A 21871-nucleotide genomic window follows, 5' to 3' on the forward strand; every position below is an offset into this window, starting at 1 on the left:
CTTAGATTTGCATCATCAGGTTTGAGTGTGACAGACGATAAGTCATTTAGCGAGTGTCCACACCCTACATGATGTGGGCATGACATCAAGTTTTATATACAAAAGCTACTCCTTCTTTTTCTTTCTTTCTTTTTGCACAGTTATTTTCCCAAAAATAATAGATAAAGTAGCAACCAATTGCCATTGTCATTTTAACACATTGACTGCACACTGGACTTGAATTATTGAGGCCTTTTGGTCAAATTTGATTACTTTTATTCGCTTTTACCCCTCCGTATTAATTGCACCTTTAAATTTTGTATTTTAACCAGCACTTTGTGAGGTGACCTCATTATTCAACTCGTATAGATGAAAGTAGTAATAGTCCTCCAAGTTCTAAAACGTACAGCAGGGGGCGATAAACGTCACAGTGACGCAAGGAAGTCAAAAATAAAAACAAAGAAGAATTTGCAACTGTCATGCAATGCTAACATGACCAAGGTTGATAACATATAAGTGCCAGACATGGTCATTTTGTGAGAAAAACAGCTCTATCTTTTTGGTAAGAAGAACTTTTCTGACTTTTTATTATCGTCGTCCATCCAAACCGTGATGCTTTTGTTAGGATCGCTGCTAAATGTGCTAACCGGCAGGAATAATGTTATGCACTGGGGTGATCATTTCTTCACTCCGTTAACGTCAACGCTAATAACCTAGATGATCAGTTGTGCAGGAATATGAATAATAAGTAAAAGCAATATTGTTTCATTTACATGGTTAGGATGTTTAAATACCACATCTCTGTTACGTCGTTGTTTGACAACTCACGTGAGATGTTGCTTTTGACTGCGCATTGATATCTTCTCAGGTAGAGATGAGCGTCCACTGCGTCCTGACGTCCGCTGGCCGGAGTTTCTCTCGATCGTGTTCCACCACTGGCTTACTCCGCCGTCTCCGACCTGCTCTCTGCTCCATCACACGGTGAGTGCACATGTGTTTTAGTGTTATTTCCCCCTAATGTGCACTTCCGAACTTCTAAAGGTAATGACAGAAAGTTAGTACCTTACTATTATGGTCGGATCTACTTTCCAAATTGCTCATCCGGAACTGTGTAGTGCTCCAATGTTTCCCCTCCTATATTGAGCGGACACATTTTAATTGGAAAAAACAAACAGCACAAGTATTTTTATACTGAATTGTTGTCTCAATTTGCTCTCTCAAATTTAGTGTGAAATCTGGGCATGTTTAGTTGCAAATAAGCAAATCCTTTTTGTTATATATATATATATATATCAGAGCAAACATGTCTTCCAAACAACAAATGGACCACCTCGAGAGGACAGCAAACAACCAAAGACAAAATGTAAGATGTTACATTTTTATCCATAGGCTTATTATAAAATGCAGATCAAATGCTTCATCTCCGAACTTCCACACAGACGGTGTATCCTGCTCAAGTATGCGGCATCACGAATGAGTCGGAGGCAGTGAAACGTCTCAGGTTAACCGCCCATCCGGACTTTCAATTCAAAGCGGGACAATGGTGAGTAGAGACCTCATGTCCTCATGAAAAAAAACAATATTGCACATGTTTGGATTTCTTTTCAGTGTTGTTCAAATAAACTACCTTGGAGGTCTAGAGTAACTATGGTTACCCATTGAGCGTGTTTTTCACAATGGCTGCAGTACTTTTATTCACCACGGGAGAGCGGTGTTCCACTCGCAATGGCTTGTTTTTTGGGGGGAAAAGGTGAACCAATGTCAGCAATAATAATCTATACTTTTAAAAAGATACTGTAAAATCAGTTTCTGTTCAATATTTAATTTCAATTATGACTGTGGAAATGATTTTATCATATGAATAATATATATCATATATTATTCAGTGCTGCAGCCGTATTGTCAGATGCCTTCACGTGGCTCTTATAAGAATAATAGCAAATTAACAATTCCTGAGTAAACAAGTTCTGGCTTCACGGGGGTTGCGCGTCTGTCAGTCAGCTCTGCCAATGTTAATGAGCAGATCGCGCACAGAGCGCATACTGTAGGTGGGCGGCGGCGGCGGCGACGAGATACGAGAACCCAGCAGCAAGTTCTCCTGCAGCGCTTCATAATGAATGTAAATACATGGAAAGCCTCGAGTTTGCAAGAAAAAAGGGGCTGTTAAGTTGTTCGTCTGCGGGTGTTAGAAGAAGAGCAGGATGAGGTGGTGGGTGGAACATATGTGGTCTATTCATGACGCTGGAGGTTGAGCTAAACAGACGGCCATTGTTCGCTTGGCATCATTGTCTTCTTCTCTGTCGAAGGACGCCACTGTTTTGAGACCAACCGGCTGCATTTGACTGGTTTTGTTTGGCCGCCGCTCCTTTCTGGAACCGTCGTCCTTGCTGGGGTCAAAGGTTGCAATCTCTCCACACAATCCCACTTTGACCCTCAGCTCAGCATGTTTCTACCTTCCAGTTGAGCAATTGTGTAGCCAGTTGAACAGTCAGGTGTTCTCTTGTTCTCCTATTGTGGCGCGGGCCGCCAGGGAAGGACAAGCGGGGGAGCTTAGCAAGCTGCAAAGTGAGAATCCGGCTTTGTTTGCAGGGTGGACTTCTTCATCCCCGGAGTGGAGAAGGTGGGCGGTTTCTCCATGTGCTCCAGCCCGGGTCTGCTGCAGAGGGAGGGCGTCGTGGAGCTGGCCGTCAAATTTGCCAATCACCCGCCAGCGCACTGGGTTCACACGGCGGTGAGTGGGCTAATAAGTTTTTCTCTTATCCAAAACAGAATTCTTACCGCCCCCACCCCCACAGTGCACTCTGGGCTCTCAGGTGGCAATGCGTGTGGGCGGCGACTTCTACTTTGACCCCTCGCCATCGGATCCCGCCGTTGATCTGCTGCTGGTCGCCGGCGGCGTGGGCATCAACCCGCTGTACTCCATTTTGTCGCACTCGGCCGATTTGCTGCAGCTCAGCCGGGCCCGCAACATCGGCTCGGTCCACCTCTGCTACAGCGCCAAGACCACCGATGAGCTGCTCTTCAAGGTGTGTCCCCTTCGACCCTGCAGGCTCATACCAGGATTTTGTTGACATGAAACATTCAATGCATGCATACTAACATTTTTTTTTTTCCACCTTACCTTCTGGTTCCCAAGAATCCGATCCTGCGGGCCTGCAGGGAGTTTCCTGACAAGCTAACGTGCAAATTCCATGTCACCCAGCAGAGCACAGATATCGAGCCACATCTCCAACCTTTTGTCAACAGTAAGTCATTGTGACATTTTCATTCAAATAACATTTCCGATGACTCCGTTTGACCGCAAACTAGTTAAACTCAGTCAGCAGCTCCTCTGTTGTTCCATTTCGCCTCATGACACAATTCTCAAAAATTCTCAATCCACGAATCGACTAATCCGTTATTATCCTTAAAGTGGTGTAGCTGGAAGACTGTGTACTAGAAAATTGCCACTTTCATGCACAAACACAATGTTCTTTATTTTCTTGTAACTATAGCCACATTTCTAGAAAAAGAAAAAAGGAGCATCAAATTCTCTTGTGACATCAGAACTACACAGTGAATTGTGATAAAGCCAGCCTGTCCTTCTTCAATCATCTTCCCAGGTCAGAGAATCACAGAAGAAGAGTTGAGGATACACGTGGACCCCCAGAGGACTTTGTGTTACCTATGTGGACCTCCTCCCATGATCGAAACCTTTTCCCAAACACTTGTGAACCTTGGCCTGCCACAAGACAGAATTCTTTTTGAGAAGTGGTGGTAGCTGCTCCCAATCCGCCCCCCTCCCTTTTTCTTTTGATGCATTTGTGTGGTGGGAATTAAAAGGCGACAAAATGAATCAGGCGAAGCGGAAGTTCTCGGCCAGCCGTCGGAACCTGCACGTTGATTTCATTTTATCCGTGAAGATGTTTTTAAGTCAAGCAGCGGGTCCAAACATTTATTGACTCAAAGCAATTTCCTATGTTTGAACTACACTTTACATGTAAATGCTTTTATTTATTTACATATTGTGTGCTTGAGTGCTCATCTACATTTTCCACCCTTTTGGCCGAGCTGTCTTCTGACTTTTCCACACAAGCAAGCAGTATTACATGGCTCAGTGAGAAACCCACAGCGTAACTATAACGGAGCCTTCCAGGTGGCCTCCGATTGGTCCACATCCTTAAACCCCCCCGCGGAGACCAACGCGAGCGACTCAGCGGGACCGCCATTGTCGAATCATTTGAGTTGTTCCATGAGGGAAATGTTGTACGCCGTAATGTGATGATTGAATGAAATAAACGACGGGGAAGCTGCGTGAAATGCTTCTTTTACTTTTATGTAAATACATGTTCGACACAGCACAAAATAAGAAATAAATAGCACTATACACAATTCTTATTTTACAGTTACCCAAATACACAGCTCCACTTGCACAACATGGTACCGACATTTTTCATCTTTCGCTAAATGTCAAATTTTTAAAACATGGATGCCAGTTGACTCAAAACAAGTAATATAAAGTCTTTTTTTCTTTTGCTTTGGGTCACATGACCATAACGTGTTCTAGTATACAAAGTAGACTAATTTCCATACGACATTCCTAAAATGTTTGGTCTCCTATTTTCAAAGCACATCAATTAGAGACAGTGAGCTAAAAAAAAAAAAAAGCAGCCGAGTGCACAACACTAATTCCTATTCAATCAATTTTATCAATATTTTGTTTTTGTCAATTAAAATCAGTTTTTTCAGCAGACACCGGAAAAGAGTTGATGTTTGATGCGTTCGTCCGGCTTTACCTCCTCTTTGCTTCCTCGCTGGCACACCTCTGTCCATCTCACCGACTTTTCCCGCTTGGACGTGAGAACACTGTCAATATCCGTCTCCTCCTCTTCCTCGCCCTCGACGGACGACGCCAGGCTGCCCGAGAGGAAGGAGAGGTCCTTTTCTTCTTCGGCTTCCTCCCTCCATCCTTCCGTGGTCCTTCCTCCGGCCCAGTTCTTCCTCCCCTCGACGTGGTCCTCCTTGATGCGTCTCAACTTGCCCATCTCCGTCTCCGAGACGAGGGACCTGTCCTCGCCCTCCTCCAGCATTTCTCCGCATGAGTGTTTTTTTGTCTTGTGGCGACCTCGGAGGTTCAGCATCTGAAATGAAACGTAGGCGTTTGACAGGTTTCATCTTTTCTTCTTCTTCTGCCTTTCCCTGCAGACACCTGCCAAAAAGCAACAAAGCTTCTCGCTGATGATTCGTTCTGCACGCTGTGAAAAATCCACCTATTATTAGACACCGTTTAATTGTATATTCCGTATTTAGTAACACGACTTGATAAAGATGTGACACGCTTAGATTGGTGCTAATGATGGAGCCCGCCACCAACCTTAAAGTCTTTTCTCTTGCGCTGCAAAACAGGCCTCTGAAGGAAGAGGATTTGCTTAGTCGACAAACTCCCATCACTGCGAGAAAAAAAAATCTTTTATTCCTCGGAGCCGGAATGTGACGATGCATTCAAAATGATTTCTTTTCTTCAGTGCCTTTTAAAACACGACAGGTAACAAGGCGAAGAGATCAGCCGGTGCGCTTTGGGCTGACAGATTGAAAAAGTGGTTTCATGTTAAGACATTCAGCGCGCCGGTTGGATTCGTTGGATCTCGCCGCAATCGTATTGTGCCCGTTAGCTACCTCTGTCAGCTTTAATCCTTAAGATGGAGGCGCAATGAAACATCCGTCGTCCTCATTAGGAAAGTAAAACTGAAAAATTGTCTACCTGTTGGTCTTCACAATGGGTGTGGGTAACACACACATGAGTCTCCATCCATAAGGAGCCAGAGACTGCAGCAGCGGGACGTAGTCGGCCTTCACCACCACACCCTGAAGTCATCAAAAAACCAAAACCTCTGCCACGTATTTATCTAAAGACGTCCAAAAAATAATTCAAGGTGAAAAAAATACAGAAGCGTCAGTGGAGGAAACTCACATTGATGACCGTCCACTGCTCGACCACGATGGCGTCGTACGAGGCGCCGGTGGACTCCTCGGTCGAGTTATGGAAGATGAACACGCTGTCTACAGATGAAACCTCGTTATCTGGAGAGAAGAATCAAATTGAGACGGGTGGAGGATCTGGATCTCGAGCCAGCCCGGGCGAAATTTACCGTGATCGTCTCTGAGGTGGAAGAAGCCATCAATGAGTTGAGCGCCGTTGGTAAAGTGCTGAGTCATGTGGTCGAGCCAATCACCGTCCACGTCGGTGACAAGCCCCGCCTCCTTTTGAACTCGTAAGGGCACCCTAAGCGAGTAGAACCTCAAAGACGTGTTGACTTCTCCCGTAGAGTTGTATAAGGCAAACAGTTGAAGTCCTAATCATAAGATAAAAATAATAACTATAATGTGATTAAACAGGAAGTGATGTCACGGGATTACTCACGAGCCTGCGCGGAGAAGTCATCCTTCCCGGTGTGGGAATTTTTCACGCAAATGTGGTTGTTATTCCAAGTCAGGTCGGATTCTTTATGATCTGGCCGACTTGGACCTTTAAAATGCTTCTCGGAGGATAGTCCGAGTTCCGACGGGCCCCGTTCCTCTTGTGCATTTAGGTTCTGACTTTCGCATACTTGGTCTCTGTGGTTTGCCGCTTCAATTGCTTCATCGGATCCCTTCGGGTTGACTTCTGAAGGTCGAGTGGGCAAGTCTGCCTCTGAGCTCAGTGAAGCCTTGCGATCCCGTCGAGCATGTTCTCCACTTTCATGATTTAGCTTTGGAGAATCAAAGGGGACGCCGCCCGGCTCAGAATCATTACCGCTCGGTTCTGAAGGATCTGTCGGGCTGGATTTAGAGCTGAGGGGGTGTCGGTGGATGGGAGACGGGCTGGAGTGTAAGGAGGATAACTCATCGGGGTCCCAGTTTGTCGTGAAGCAAGGTGCCCCTCCCGGCTGCTGGAGAAAGCCCACAAACATCACGCCTTGCTCTGCTACATCCTGGATCTGGAAGATAAATAATCATTTCATCAATAATTTCGCCGCCCAACACACATCCATCGCGTTGCCGTCTTGTCAGTCAAACCGTTACGTTCATAATCCAAGGTTGTCTCGCCTTGGAAGAGGCAGCCGATATCTTTCCCCTTCGCCGAGCTGTGTCATTGCCCGTCACAGAATACTTGACGTGAAGGCCACTAGAGATTCTCATTTAAAAGTACCGTACCGACTCTCTGTACTTTTAACTCGTTCACTGCCAGCTCAGTAAAAAGTGACGTCTATTCCCGTCAATGGCAGTGAAGGTGTTAATAAGACATATTTGTGTGTTTAAAAAAATAAATAAATAAATAAATAAATAAAAATAATAATAATAATAATAATAATAATAAATAAATAAATAAATAAATAAATAAATAAATAAATAAATAAATAAATAAATAAATAAATAAATAAATAAATAAATAAATAAAAAAAGGGGGGCAATAAAACCTTCAGTAGGACCATATTTTTCATTTATATCACATTATTTAAAACATATAAGAAGACATCAAGATAGCAAATAATTCCCGTCTCCATGCAACCGCTATTTAGGCGAGCCTCATTTACACACGCACAAAGGCAAGAGATGCTATTCATCTGAATTAGAACCATGCTAATCATGTGCAAAGATCAAATATTCAAATGACAAAAGGACCTCATCTGGGCTCATCCACGTGTGAATGTGTCAGTTGATATTTAGGCTGACAGGCTTGACAGGAGGCAAAACCCGAACGGACTAATAATGAGACATCATTCAGTCAAACCTCACACGCTTGTTATATACATTTAAAGCCAACTCCGAGCGAAGCCAGATTGAGAGTGGGAGGGCTGGCGAGCGTGTGGCCAAAAAAAAAAAAAAAAGAACGCTGGCGAAATTGAAGCCGCACACAATCAACGTGGATGCTTATCAGGTTCCTCTCGTCCGATTGGCTATTCATATCACGCCGCTGGAGCCGATCACATTAGACTCTGTCATACGCGTTTTCCATCCAATCACGTTTCCTTTTGTGTGCGCTCTTTGGGCGTTCAGATGCAAATCTATTCAATAGAGCCCATTTTCATTTCCCATTGTTGGATTTTGAATTTAGAAGCAGGGGAGGAAAAGAAAATAATGTTAGCTAGGCGTTGAAAAGGTTAAATCTGACACATAGATGCAACAAGTGGGACTGCCAGTGACTTGTTTTGAACTAAAGGACATTTCAATAATATTTAGTGGCCTCCATCACACACATCCATTCGTATTGGTCCATAAAAAGTGCCAGCTTTGTGATCCTGCCAAAGCTGCCTGTGGTAGCAAGATTGGACAACACTGATTTCTTTGATTCCACCCACAAAGAGGAACATTATTCTCCAAAAATATTTCTTGGGAAAATGTTCAACTCACTCTCTTGACGTAGTTCTGGATCACCTCCGGGTCAGCCGCCTGATGACCGGCCGCGCACACGTCCGTCTCCAGACGATGCTTCCACCATCTTTTCTCGTGGCAACTGCAAATGGAGATATTCCAAACATCACTCAGGAAATTGTGTGAAGCAGAAAATGCCGTCATGCTGTTTTAACATTAGCCTCAACCGCCGGCCTCCTCTCGGGATGGTTTCCTTTTCATTATCACCCGGCGGCGTCATTACCCACTTCCATTACACTACATTTTGCTCGTGTTCGTGGGAGCTCACTCAACTGGAATCATCACGGCCAAAAACCATCATCTTCTGTTTTGGGAGGAAGTGGTTGATTTTTTTTTTCTTTCTCCTCATCACTCTCACAATAGAGAAAGGGGGGGGGGGGAGATTGCACTGTTGCAAGATGGGATCATAAAAAAGAAGTCAAAAATCATAATAAAAAAGGAGTATTGAAATATGTCTCTTCATATTTGGAAAGAGGTCAGAGAGAAGGACGCGGTAATATTATGTGCTCCCGGCTAGATTGGAAACAGTTGATCTGTCGCTTTTTTTTCCACTCGCGTCCATTTTTTTTTTTTTTTTATGAAAGGGGCCAGCGGTGATGTAGAGAAAAAAAAAAAAATGATGGAAGGGGGACAAAAGATAGAGCAGGGGGTGTGAAGAGATGGTTTCATGCTTTCAGTGGCTCTTTGGTGAAGGCTGATGATGCAATCAGCCGTCTCCACAGAGACGGGGGCCGGCCACGAACCGGGTCGGTGGGGGTGTTGCGGCACACGCCCGACACCTGTTTGCCTATTTATAATTAGATGTGCATTTTTTAAAAACCACCCACCTTTTGAATGAATTAAAAAAAATTCCTTTAGCTTCAATTTATTAGGGAAGGACAATTTAGTGATACCTTGGGGTTTCTCGCACCAGCACGGCCCGATGGAGCTGCCGCTGGATGCGGGCGTGATGCGGCCCGCAAGGGTGCACAAACGGGTGGACGGAAACCAGGACGAAACCTTGCGCGTAAAGCTCCCGGACCTGGACGGGAAGTTCTCGGACTGAAGACAGGCAGAGCACCGACGACACCGGCACCTCTGGAGGACAAACGGAAATGGATTTAGTCTCATTTGCATTGGTGTGGAGAAGAGAAAATAACCGGAATGAATTAAAAGAGACGCACAGAAGGGGGGGGGGGGAGAAAAAATGTGAGCCATCTCATTTCCAATTTGTTCTCCATCATCTGGTGTGCTCACATGTAGCCAGATGCACACAAGCATGCACACGTATGAGAATGGACACACACAGGGGCAGCTCATCCTTGCATTTTTCTTTTTGTGTGAACTCACCACACGTCCACACACAACAAAAGGTACAACGTCAAGGGTTCATAAAAAAAACAACACACACACAAATTGCTCCTCCAACAGGAAGAGGGTAAAAAAAAAAAAAAGCCCATCTTGGCAGAAATATTTGGAAGCGAGAAAGGCTTTCATCCACCAAACACATAAATGGCTGTCTCCAGAACAGCATGGTAATGATTATATTAGCAGCTGGAGAGCATGTTGGTTGGCGCTGGTGGTAACAAAGCTCCATGTCATTAGTCACCATTAACTCCAGCGAGGCTCACCCGCCCTCAGGATGAAACTTCTCAATCGGGGCACACAAAAGTTATCTGGGTGCAGCCATTAACACTCGCCATAAACGCCGCCATCTGCCGCTGAGGGAATTCAACGCCAAAACCATTCTGAGGTCATGTGACATCTCGTATCAGTGATGAGTACAAATGTGTTTGCGCAGGGATGTGTACCTATTATTTTGACCAGCTCCAATATATAACCTATATTTGAAGGGCTTTAAAAATCCTATATGAATAAATATTGTTCATGACTATAAAGTACGTATAGCACCCAGAGAGAGGAAGCATTAAAGCCTGCCAGGTGACGAATAAGGATTAGGGCTCACAGGCGCCCTCAAGGCTTATCCTTTCCTTGCTGGAGGTTGACTTTTTATTCAGATTGCCTTCTAATGACTTGCAGAGGTTTCAGGCGGGGATCTGCGCCAAAACGGTGGCTATAAAACAATCAACTTCCTGCAGCCAGGAGCTCCCTACAGCTCTGGGAATGCAGCCGCAGGGGCTACAAAGGTTGTTGGTCAGCATCTGTGGAGAGGGATCCACTTAAGTGGGAATGTGAAGGAGAGGAGAGAAGAGAAGAAAAATAGCTTGGAGCTTAAAGCCGTCGTGGACCAAGTTGGTTTTGAATCTTCATTGGCATTCCTTCGATTTGAAAATTTGAATCACCAGCAGAAACCTTGTAGATATGACCACAGGCGGAGCTAGAGGGGGGGTTCGCGAGGGCACTACCCACCCCAGTTTTTTTTTTTCTTCATATTTTCATCCGTCCCCATCTAATGAATTTAAATCAGCATATTTGGAAGAATATCACTCTAGACATTTTTAAATGTAATTAATTTGTATTATTTTGCTCCAGATTAATTATCATGGTGCGCATGATTGTGTCGTGAAAAAATAGAAATATTTAAAACCATCACACGCAGAAATGTAGCTGCAAATTCTCCACATGTTGTAGTTTTAATGAGCCGAGGGCAGCGCCAAGTCATCAGCAGCTTCAATCCCGCCGCACGGCACCATACCGAGTTCCTCGCACATCCTCCACTCTAACACCTCTTAAATAGATTTCCCCCCGTCCACCATCTTGACCAACTAACACTTTGTCTCTTCTCTATTAAAGGGCTCCTTGGTCTCTCCTGACTGTTCCTTGCCGCTGCTTCACCATGCAGTCACTGTCTGTACTCGGGACCTTCATACAGTCAAGATGACATTTCAAGGCGAGATGATGTCATAGGGTGCAGCTGTTGGATGATAAAAGTGTAATAAGGCATTTGATTTGCGCTTTATGGCAACACGTCTGACCCAGAGGGCAAATATGTGCCGGTCGGACGAGTGACCACATTCAGTCAAGCGTGACCTAGTCACAGTGAACAAAATTCGGATACCCCTCAGGGTATACAAATTAGATTGTGACCTCTATTTTCAAGGAAGGGGCGGGGCCACAAAATATGTCTTCGTGCTTTTTCTCAGCGAATCCAAAAAATGGACCCAAGTTTGGCGTGACATCGTGCAACACCTCAGCGCACTCTAAAAGAGTATCAAATGTTTTGGTTCCATAAGGAGCACCAGGTCAAAAGAAGACAGAAAAGAGAAGAATTCCATTAAGTAAGTAAACTGCTGTGGTCACAAAAGTTTTCTTCATTTCTAAAGGTCACAAAATGACAAAATAATCCTGAGCTACAAAGTTCGCTTTATATTATATTATATTTAACCTTTTGGGTTTTTATTAGCAATATTTTAAGCGTGACAGTAAACTCGAATTGGCTTCAGGCAAATCTGCAGCCGGCTCTCTCTGGTAGGCGGGGCCTCCCTAAAAAGCATCAATGTGTGAATGAAATAGCCTCGAGCGAAATATGGAAATATTTTACCTTCTCTTCCTATTTTGGTCCATTATGCATCCTTTCCTTTCTAACCTAACCAGACAGCTCTCTGATCCAAAGACTGAGCGGAAAATACTTCTCTCTGAGAGTCCCATTTAGTTTCATAAACACTCAGAGGGGGAAGCGGCTGTGATATTTGTTTTTCATTACTGTCCGAGAGTCATTAAGTCACGCTGGCAGGCAAATGTTATTATTAATGGCAACTCAATTGAATTAGAGTGTAGACTTGACCGTGGTCCCCCCACACAATGTCATAGACGGACATGAGGATGCCTAGTCGACCCCCTCACACACACACGCGCACACACACATTAATACAAATAAATCCCTTTGCTGGGAATGGGGCCTCTCAATCTCCACAAACAATCAAATAATCCTGCAGGAATCCTTCACTCCTCTTGCTCTCTGTATTGCAAATGGAAAGAGAGTGGGAAGCACACACACAGACACACACAGACACACACGCTCATTTCACAATAGCCATGTGAGTAGAGCCATCTTAAGATGGCATCAGTGAGTTTACCATATAAATGACCTACCTGTCTGCTTGGAGATAACAGTAGCTCTGTTCTTAAAAGAGACCAAAACAAATGTGCTTCGGGATGGAACGCTTTCACCCAATGTTTGTCCAGGGGGGGGTCGAATCTTTTGACTTATCTTCATGATCATTGTATATTTTTTTCCCCTTCATTCCTTTTTGGGCAAGTTATTAGATCAAATTGATTTTTGCTATTACGAGGATTCCATCAAAGATGTTTGTTGTTGCAAAAGCGAAGTTCACCGCTGACGTCTGTTCCAGTGTCGCATCGGCGAGTCGGGCGCGGAGGATTTCCGTGAGCTTCTTGCACCTGTTGGGACTTGTCGCTTCATATTGTACATGGCGCTCGCTTGCCGTGAGGCCACAGCAGCCGTTTTTTTTTTTTTCTTCTATCTGCTTGCCGTTTTGTTTTGCGTCAACAGTCGAGATGGTTTGTATATTTAGAAAAGCGCCTGCCTCTGGAGGATTGCCGTCAAAAGTTTTGTCAAGATGCTGCGAGCGCACGCCCACACGAGCGGACTAATCATCGGGTGATCGGTATGGTTGTGCGAGGAAAAGGGCACGTCTCACACATACACGCTCTTGCGTCCACTTATTTTTGCCTTCAGGACGTTTTCACAATCATTCCGCAGAGTTGCTGACCGAAACATTTCATTTCTCTGGTGAAAGATAGAAAAGCAACTTTGGAAGTTGTTCCAAATCACAATGGCGGAAAAACAGCTAACTTTGGAATTCTGTTATGGCGGGGGCGTATTTGAAAGAAAAAAAAAAAATGGCTTTGGCTGAGGACCAAATGGCAATTACAAGGAATGGGTTTCCCCCCAGATGAAGCGGAACTGTGACAAATACGGAAACCTCATCCAGTTGTGACATTTCATCAGTGTTGCCAGAACCGAGTCACAAACCCACTTTTGTGTCCTAATCCTAAATTGAGGAACCCTGAAGGAAAAAAAGAACTCCAAGCATTTATTTACCTTCTTTCCCCAACAGAAAATCCAGGAAGTGGTACGTATAGGCCACGCCCACTTTGGTCTCCACCTGAGGCCTTCTTAGCGTGGAGTAGATGTTACCGGGGCTTTGCGTCTCTTCGGCTTTGCGCAATTTCGGGAGCCTACACCCCATATCTCTGCGGAGACAAGACAAGATGATGAGAACACCCCCCCAAAAAAAAGCATTGATAGAGTTTCTAAATATAAAAACGCATTTTAAGCTCCTGCTGTGGGAAATAACGTGTTTCTTTCTCTCACGCTAACCCCCCCCCCCCTCCCACACAGTGTAATGCAATAATAGTGAAATATGAAACTGTCAGCCATTACCTGCTTGCCAGGCTGCGATACGGCCGTCTCCTAATCAAACGTAGCTGATTGGGAGCGACATGTTTGATCAGAAGGAATTAAAGCAGAAATGAGAGTGATTTCCTGCCCTGTCAAGCGCGGCGGCGGCGGCGACACCAGACAGAGAAGAGAAGGATCCAGAAGAGCTAAGATGGCGAGCGCTTTTGTAGCGCCGCTCGATTTATACGTTGATCCGCAAGGTCAGCATTCCATCACAAAGAGATTTTCTCAAGAGCACGCCGGCCCAACAGGCAATTAAAATGACAATTTATAGCGGTCAAAAAATTCCCCTTCTGACGCTTTACAACAAGCAATATGGATCCAAAGCTCAGGGTTATATAGCATGGAAAACAGATTTTTATAGACAAATAACATTGGAGGGGAAGGCCAAATAGATATATCTGACAGAAATCGTCAAGCAAATCAGATGTGACAGGCTCCGATTCGATTTAATATGCCACCCGCCACGCTTTACAGGCCGACCCGCATCTCAAGGAGAAAGGCGGGTAACAATCCTAACCCGTGACATAAAGCTTGGTGCGTAGAAAAAAATCGGGGGAAAGAAAATGCATTGCAGCTATTTGGACGAGACATTATTCCACTCATTAAAGCATGCTCGTAAAAAAAGGTATACTCAATGGATATAAAAAGTCTACACACCCTATGAAGGCCAGGGGTTTTTATGCTATTAAAAATAAGACCAACATCATCTTTACAGTCAGCACACATCTGCTACCCTTTAGCACTGGCGGAGATACAGGGGGGGGCTGCGGGGGCATAGCCCCCCTATTTTCAGATTTCTCGCTGGATTTTTTTTTTTTTTTTTTTACATAACTTTAAATGTGATGGAACCACATTTCACTTTGGTTTAATTCATGGAACGTTCCATAATCACATGTATGGAACTTTATTATTTATTGCTATATTACAAAAACTTGGCACTTGATGAAAGGCTTGTAGACTTTTAATATCTGTTTAGACCCAAGGGACAGTAAGACCTTCTTTGGTGACCTTAAGACTATCAGAAGCACTGACCTACATTTGCAACAAACAAGCTAATATGTGTTCCGTGTAATTGCTCCAATTCGTTCCAAACAGTCTTTGTTTGAATTTCTCTTGCCTGCACTGCTTTTATTACATGTGGCTATTTTGCTGGGCATTTTCTTGTTGCCATATCAATCTAATCTTCAGAATCAGTCCTAAACTCAAATTATATTAGCTATGGGAAGGCATTTGTGATCTCATAGGATAGCAATTTTGTTTTTTGTGGTGCCTTGTATGGTACATTAGTGTCTTGGATTGATTGATCTGCTACTGTATGTCACAAATTGAATAGAGAGCCTTTTCCATCCAATTGAAACAAAAAGAAATTAATCAACTAATGGATTGTTCATTTTTTTGCCATAATTGATCGGTGCAATTTGCTCAAATGCACATAATCGATGGTGGGCCGAAATAATTGATTGCTTGCCTGCTTGTATGGCTTTTCTGCAGCTACCTCACCCATTTCAAATTTAATTGAAGATTAACTGTCCACACTGATAAGCGTGAATGGTCATTTGTTGCCGTTGCAACCCATTGCATGTTATGCTGCTTGCTGGGAACCACCGCAAAAAATATATTTTGTCACCTTCTACAAGATCGAAACACTTTGCTCATCCATCCACCCTTCTGTCCACTGAGTCCATCTGTCCGGTGGCTCATAAGAGTTCCCGCCGCGGACGTGATCTCCCGCTGAGCCCATTTAGAGGCGTGATCTACAAGAATGTTTCCAGCCAGCCGCCGTGATGCCTGAGTTATGACTTGTTTCGAATCTTGCCAAACATTCTCACTCCAAGCCTGAGCATGGAGTCGGTCGGGTCAAGCTCATGGTTGAAGGACGGCAAACGAAGATGGCTGTATTTGTGGAGGAACACCAAGATTTTTTTTTTCCCCCGATAAACACTTTTTCTTTCTCCATGTTGACTTCAAACTAAATCTTACTACTTTCACGCAAGCAGCAAAAAAAGGCCTCGACAGCCAAAAAAAAAAAAAAAACTGCTATTAAACATGAAGCGAAGGGAGGCAGATAAAAAGCCAAGCGAAAGGGGAGAACGCAAAATAGGAGGAAGGCAGACGGGAGTACAGCAAAGGGCTTCTCATTTGAGAATCTCATGTAACAGAGTCTTGGAAATGACAGAGGATTTGCGTGAGAGCGTAATCCGTCTGCTCTGCTATACCTCTTGAAGACACACACTCGAGGAAGGGGAAAGGGGGGGGTCGTGTTTGGAGTGGCGCAACGGACGTCCACCAGGGAGTGAGAGTCTGAGCGAGCTTGAAGAACGTTCACAGTAAACAGCTCGAGTCATCCAGTCAACCTGATCGCTCACCTTCAAAAGTTCATTCCTGGAGAATTGCTGAGCAGCCAACTATGGCGACATCATTATTTTGCAGTTTGCTGAAAATTAGGCTTTTTTCTTTTTGAATGGGAGACATGAATCATACTGTGAATTGTCTTTGGTTTTGCTGTGTGGACATTAGGTGGCCGTTTCTGCACTTAGTGCTCTCTTCCTTTTTTTTTTTTTTATCATTTAGCAAGTATCACCCAATGAGGGCCCTGCTGACTCACAGTATCCATTAGAGGGAGAAATAGTGAATAAAGGTAAAAAGACAGGCAGGCGGCATGCCAAATTGCCCCTCCAGCAATATTTAAGTGTTTTTATGAAGCTGGAAAAACAAATGTCAGACATAAAAGTCTGTCTTGTCAAATGCAAGCTTTTTTTTTTTTTTTTTACATTTAATTTGACCAGAATCAAGATGTTTTGTTTACAACGATGACCTGGCTGAGCATATCAAAAATACATTTCAAACCCAAACGAGGAGCTTTCGGAATCATCATTTTGTTCAGTGCGTAAGAAGAACACACCTGCTGACAATGCCCTGAGCATCTGACAGTTCCTAGCCGAGAAGAACATTTTATTCCGTCTCTTCCCTAAGCTCGAAGGTGCCATCAAAGGTTCCCGTTTGGAAGAATCGGGCCAAATCGAGATGATTGAAGGTGTGGTGGAAAATGCTGTGAAAGTGTGTGAGACCCCAGGGGGATTATTTCCAAGGGGGAAGCTTGAGATATGTTTTTTGAGACATCACTTCTAATACACCTTCTACGTCTTGGTAAACATACAGCATCTGGAGACATTTTAAATATAAATAGCGATATGATTGTGTGTGTCACAGCAAGCAGCATTGGCTCCACTGGCTTTTCTTTTGTTTACTCATATTGGTCACTTAGAAAAGACACCATGCAATGGATTTCAGTTTGATTTAAAAAATCTGGAACAAAGTTTGAAATGAAACAAGATTCCAGCTGGGTTTGCAGTGTTCCTTTTTAACTCTCTGCAGGCTCCCAATATATAAAGCAGCAAAAATAATGATGTCAATAATGAGCTAACACCATTTTGTATTACACTTGGCACGTTCGTGACGTCATTGACACATTCATATAGACTCCGAACACTTTCTGACAGCTATGCGAAACTTCTCGTGAAATGTCACTCGCTTGGTTTAAAGTGGCATCGAAAGGGGTGCAGAAACTCACCGAGCTTGGTGCTCGTCAGCGGGAGCCCAATGTGGAAGCCGTCTCGATCTGCACGGTTGCAAGGGGGATGAGGCAAGCGCGTGGATCCGGTGCACTCGAAAGCTTCCTTGATGTGGCGTGGAGCTCTTGGGCGTTCTGCTCCCTCACTCACTTGCAAGAGTTTTTTTTCCAACGAGAACGCCCCGTATTTTTTGGACGACCACGCCCCCATCAGGTAGCATTTATACTGCTCCATTCCCGTGCATGTTTTGATGCCATTAAGGCTTCAGGTACCCCCACCCACCCCAATCCTTTAAAAAAAAAAAGAATTCATATTTCATAAGCAGCAATCCAGAGTTATTTATAATTTAAATGTGTCTGACTGGAGGCAGGTGGGTGGCGGCCAAAGGGTGGTCGCAGCACCCAGGGGAGCCCCAGTCACACCAGTAGACAGCGACAACAACCCACTAAAAGAAAGCTGATGGAAGCTGTTGCTAGGGAAGAAAAGCCAGAGTGGGAAAAACAAGCCGCAAACTCCCAAGACCCTCATTTTATTTAGCCAAACACATAGAAGACCAAAAACACGAACAATGCATTTGAGACAGTGCACAAAGACCTGAACGGTCTTAAAACATTTTTTACAACCGACACCATGACAGAACAATCCAGACAAACGCAATAATAATAAAAAAAAATCCACCAAATGTGCAACAAATGAGGCAATGCTGGTTTTGAACCTTAGCAAGTGTAAAAATAAATAAATGAAATGACTTGCATGTGGAAGAATTCCTAAACATAAAGAATCTGGTGAGTCATGGATGAGTTTACATTTTCTTTTTAAATGACATCAAAGTCGATGTGGGTGTGAAAATTAAATATATTCTTTTAAATGTGTCCGCTATCAAGCTATTCTTACCACATCATTTTCTATTTTGCACACAGTGCCGCTGCCTGAAAAAAAATCCCAACACAATTTTACAAAATAACAAACAATACAACATAAAATATATAAAAAGGTACAAAATTTGAGCTTAAAAGTGTTTTCTTTTTTTTTGGTTGGGTAATCACTAAACAACCTGGTACGGTGAGAGTGCTCCGCTCTTCCTCGTGACCCTTTTCTGAGTGATTGTTGCACGTTAAAAGCGTTTTGAGGTTGGTGGTCTCGACAAGTTGTGGGTCAAAGGATACAAATAAAAATAAATTAAAATTGGCTCAGCCAAGTCAATGGCAGAAAGAAAATGCAAAAGGTTGCTGTGGCGGTCGGGTGATTTCCAAGTGTCGTTTTCTCCGTTTCCAGAAGTCATGTAGCCTTTGAAGAGAAGAGGGTGGCTTTATTGTCTTCACAGGCAATCGATTGGCATGTGAAAATCTGAAGCGGGGTGTTACCTGGTGTGCGGTCAGAAGCTGTGAGAACTACAGCACAGTCAGCATGGTCTGAATGCCACAGTCCATCATGTTCTATAAAAGAACAGAACACAATTTAATAGGTGTCACATTCAAGTCCGGAGGGTATTAACAACTAAAAAGCAGCAATTGACTGCCCCCTAGTGGCACAAACTCACTTGATCGCTGTGCCGTGCTCGCTGATCAGCTGTCCAGTAAGGTGGAATGTACTGTGTAAAAAAAGAAAAGGAACAATTAAGTACAAAGGGACAGCTCGCAGAGCAAACTAATCAATTGTACCTGGTAGCCGTACGGACTCGGAGCGTTCATTGGCATCTGTGGGACGGCATAGTTTCCAAATTGGGGGTAGGTGTATGTCTGCAAACGTAAGAGTGGCTCTTCAAAAATAGCTCTCAACACCAGCTGATATTTGACATCATTGTTATTGTCGTTGAACTTGCCTGATAGTAACGACCATCATCGAATGGTGGAGGGTGGGACATGCACACGCCATTTGGTGGGCAACAAGAGCAGTGGACATACTGGGTGGGTCCCATCCAAGGGTCAAGAGGACGCAACCGCGCCGGTCTTGCCCCTGGGGAGGTCACAGGAAGTAAAAGTGAGAAGACGTCGATAACGGCGCGAAGACGGTGTGCTGGGAATACGCACGACAAGTCCTCTGCTTGACGATTGCGGGCCCCAGTTTGAGTGACTTCCCTTTCCAAACGATATGTTGCTATAGAAACAAACAAAACATGTTTGCAACGACACTCAAAAAAGGTTGTTTTCAATACATCTTGTATACTTACGTCGATAATTGCCTTGATGTCGACATCCTCATGAAAGTAAACAAACCCATAGCTGGAAGAAGGAAACCAACAAATTACAGACGAACGTACAATATTTTAAGCATGATAACATTTTATTAAAGGGGATGATATCCGTTCCTACTGTGGCCTCTAGAGGGCAGTGTGGTGCCATGCATGGAGAGAGTATGTAAATATAACGGAATACCCTTTGCTGAGCCCTCCACGGTATGTGATGATTTTCACATCCTTTACTGTACCAAAAGGAGCAAAGAAGTCCCTCATTTCATCTATCTTGACCTAAAGATTGGGAGGGAATTCCAAGTGGCTTTAATCTTTATTACATGATGTACATTTGCATTCAATGCCTTATGCTATTTGTAGTCAAGCTCACGCGTCCTAACCCTCGGATCGATGCCGCCGACAAAGATGGTGTTGGGAGTCACCCGACCCTCGGGCAGAACGTAGCCGTTGGACAGCTGGGAGAAAAGGGAATAGTAGTTGCTGCTTCTTGGCATCTGGGTAGCCTACAAATAATAGTAATGATGTGAATAAAATAGGTGAAATAAGTTACGCCCAACTGGCTCTTGAGTCAAAGCCTAAAGATTTATTTTCCTTTTCAAAACTATACTGTTGTGCATCATTACATGGCTCTGTGACTATTAAACAAGGCATAAAGCACAGTTAAGTCAAATTGCTGGGCTCAAAACAAATGGATGAATAATTGAGGCCTTAGTTCTTAAAATAGATTTCCTCTGATAGCGATGTTTGCTCTTTGATTTTTGATCATGATGGATATGATGATAAAGACTTGTTTGTGCTAAGATCTACACACGGGTTCCATGAAATTGTTTGCAAAGTTGTTACATACACAGACGTAAGCAAGTACGGCGTTTTTAGGTTCTATTTAAAGTAATGGATTGCACCGTGCAAACTACGACACGAATTTTACTTGAGCCCTAAAAGAACAAGAACGTGGAAACGTCGCTTCCAGAAGTGCGCCGAAAAACGCGTGCAAAGAATAAAAAGGTCAAACGCGTGCTAACATGTGCACAATTGCTAAAATGTTACAGGTACATTGAGCACTAATTTAAAAATGACGCCATTTTTCTTTCCACCAAGTTAGCATGGCCGCTTGAGTAATGTAAATTGATGCTGATTAGCAAGGCACTCCTCGCCGGGACAAGTTTGTGATCTCGCACTTACATTGTTCTGATTACAAACGTACAATCACGTAGAACATATTGCTTAAAAACTTACCATATTTAAAACGATTAAAAACCCGCAAGGCCTGTTCGTGAAATGCAAGAAATGCGTTTTTTTTTCCGCCCAACTAGTTTCACTTGCGGACACGCCCCTTGACCTCACGTGACGAAACTAACAACCAATCAGAAATCAGATTTATTCTCTAAATGCCCACGACACTAACTTACAATAAAGTTTTTATTTTTCTATATCTTAGAACGGAAGAGTTATTAATTATTTGGGGATACAATTCGAAAATTGAATATTATTGCTTTGCAATTTGAAACGCTAGATGGCAGCAAGCTACTTCTTCCAAACTTGCTTGGGGGAGACACTCATTGGAGAGCGCAGTCCATTTTTATTTTCTCGACCGTCAAATCATATTCAACAATGGTCAAAACATGATTTAATAAAGATGTACAGTAGTAGAATTTAGAATCAAAACCCATAGAAAGCATTAAGAGTGCGGTTGCTGCGTCTTTTGCATAGGTGCTTTTAATGCTTTTAGAACATCCTCAGCAAATTCTTGTGAAGAACGTTTGAAACATCATGTTAAGGAGTTGGCGGTGCTCCTATGGCGCTGTTATTGAGTAGCGCTCCTTTGTGGTGCAGGCCACATGTTTGCCCTTCTCAGTAAAGCAATTGCATCAGGTTCCTCCTCACATTATAGACTATAAAAGTATTGTAAACAAAGACAAAAGACAAGGGTAACATTCATTTTTGCTGGTGATGACTTTTATTGGGGGTCCTCATAAATGCCCTGTTGTTTGTGTGAAGTGAACACAAGATGAAATGCAGCACATGGTTGTCAGACAATGAGGATCAAAATATGACAAGGTAGAGTCGTTTGGTGTGTACAAAGTTTCAGTCAGGAAGTTAAAAAAAAAAAGAAACTTTCATTTTATTTTGTCTGGCGTTCACCCTTGAGGGGGCTGCCTTGGCATCCATCCACAAGCAATGCATCATAATAATTTCCCCAGAATGTTCCAGTAAAAGCTGTGGCCGTGATAAACCCAAGAACATTAGTCGAGATAATGCAGGCAGGCCACACTGCCAATGCATTTTGCTGGATATTAAGACTTTTTGTTGATCTCGTGCATTTAAAAATGCCGTTTAAATATTGAAGTGCTGTTTTAGCAGCATGAAAAC

General features: G+C 43.6%; 3 protein-coding genes across 4 annotated transcripts; 1 reads left to right on the forward strand and 2 right to left on the reverse strand.

The window, feature by feature from the left end:
* Positions 1-397: 397 nt before the first annotated feature.
* Positions 398-4278, forward strand: oxnad1 (oxidoreductase NAD-binding domain containing 1). The gene is made up of 8 exons (XM_061267371.1): positions 398-541; positions 848-960; positions 1276-1342; positions 1419-1522; positions 2569-2710; positions 2775-3005; positions 3116-3224; positions 3582-4278. The coding sequence occupies exons 2-8, from the start codon at positions 854-856 to the stop codon at positions 3737-3739; spliced, it is 918 nt and encodes a 305-aa protein (XP_061123355.1). The 5' UTR covers positions 398-541; positions 848-853; the 3' UTR covers positions 3740-4278.
* On the reverse strand, positions 4270-17446 carry rftn1a (raftlin, lipid raft linker 1a). 2 transcript variants are annotated; one of them, XM_061267369.1, is made up of 10 exons: positions 17310-17446; positions 13376-13527; positions 9264-9447; positions 8350-8452; positions 6380-6935; positions 6108-6311; positions 5930-6039; positions 5720-5823; positions 5333-5408; positions 4270-5099 (listed from the first exon to the last, which is right to left on the reverse strand). In XM_061267369.1, exons 2-10 carry the CDS (start codon positions 13521-13523, stop codon positions 4704-4706), a joined length of 1881 nt encoding a protein of 626 aa, XP_061123353.1. In that variant the 5' UTR covers positions 13524-13527; positions 17310-17446; the 3' UTR covers positions 4270-4703. The 2 variants fall into 2 exon arrangements, with proteins under 2 accessions (XP_061123353.1, XP_061123354.1); XM_061267370.1 differs by lacking the exons at positions 13376-13527; positions 17310-17446 and adding an exon at positions 12403-13132.
* Positions 17447-18701: 1255 nt separating this feature from the next.
* dazl (deleted in azoospermia-like) lies at positions 18702-20814 on the reverse strand. Its single transcript, XM_061267359.1, has 8 exons — positions 20738-20814; positions 19872-20004; positions 19686-19767; positions 19481-19532; positions 19341-19407; positions 19133-19266; positions 18972-19049; positions 18702-18746 (listed from the first exon to the last, which is right to left on the reverse strand). The coding sequence occupies exons 1-8, from the start codon at positions 20738-20740 to the stop codon at positions 18702-18704; spliced, it is 594 nt and encodes a 197-aa protein (XP_061123343.1). The 5' UTR covers positions 20741-20814.
* Between the last annotated feature and the right edge of the window lie 1057 nt (positions 20815-21871).

This window comes from Syngnathus typhle, linkage group LG20 (genome assembly GCF_033458585.1).
Source record: "Syngnathus typhle isolate RoL2023-S1 ecotype Sweden linkage group LG20, RoL_Styp_1.0, whole genome shotgun sequence".
NCBI lineage: Eukaryota > Metazoa > Chordata > Actinopteri > Syngnathiformes > Syngnathidae > Syngnathus > Syngnathus typhle.

Coding starts and splice junctions, on each gene's coding strand:
- dazl (XM_061267359.1), bottom strand. Junction 19,267..19,340: donor CGTCAAGCAGAGGACTTGTC/GTGCGTATTCCC, acceptor TGACCTCCCCAG/GGGCAAGACCGGCGCGGTTG. Junction 19,050..19,132: donor ATGATGGTCGTTACTATCAG/GCAAGTTCAACG, acceptor TTACGTTTGCAG/ACATACACCTACCCCCAATT.
- rftn1a (XM_061267369.1), bottom strand. CDS start 13,523: ATGGGGTGTAGGCTCCCGAAATTGCGCAAAGCCGAAGAGACGCAAAGC. Junction 8,453..9,263: donor CTGGTGCGAGAAACCCCAAG/GTATCACTAAAT, acceptor CTCCATTTGCAG/TTGCCACGAGAAAAGATGGT. Junction 5,409..5,719: donor CCCATTGTGAAGACCAACAG/GTAGACAATTTT, acceptor TTTTTCTCGCAG/TGATGGGAGTTTGTCGACTA.
- oxnad1 (XM_061267371.1), top strand. CDS start 854: ATGAGCGTCCACTGCGTCCTGACGTCCGCTGGCCGGAGTTTCTCTCGA. Junction 3,006..3,115: donor CCGATGAGCTGCTCTTCAAG/GTGTGTCCCCTT, acceptor CTGGTTCCCAAG/AATCCGATCCTGCGGGCCTG. Junction 3,225..3,581: donor TCTCCAACCTTTTGTCAACA/GTAAGTCATTGT, acceptor TCATCTTCCCAG/GTCAGAGAATCACAGAAGAA.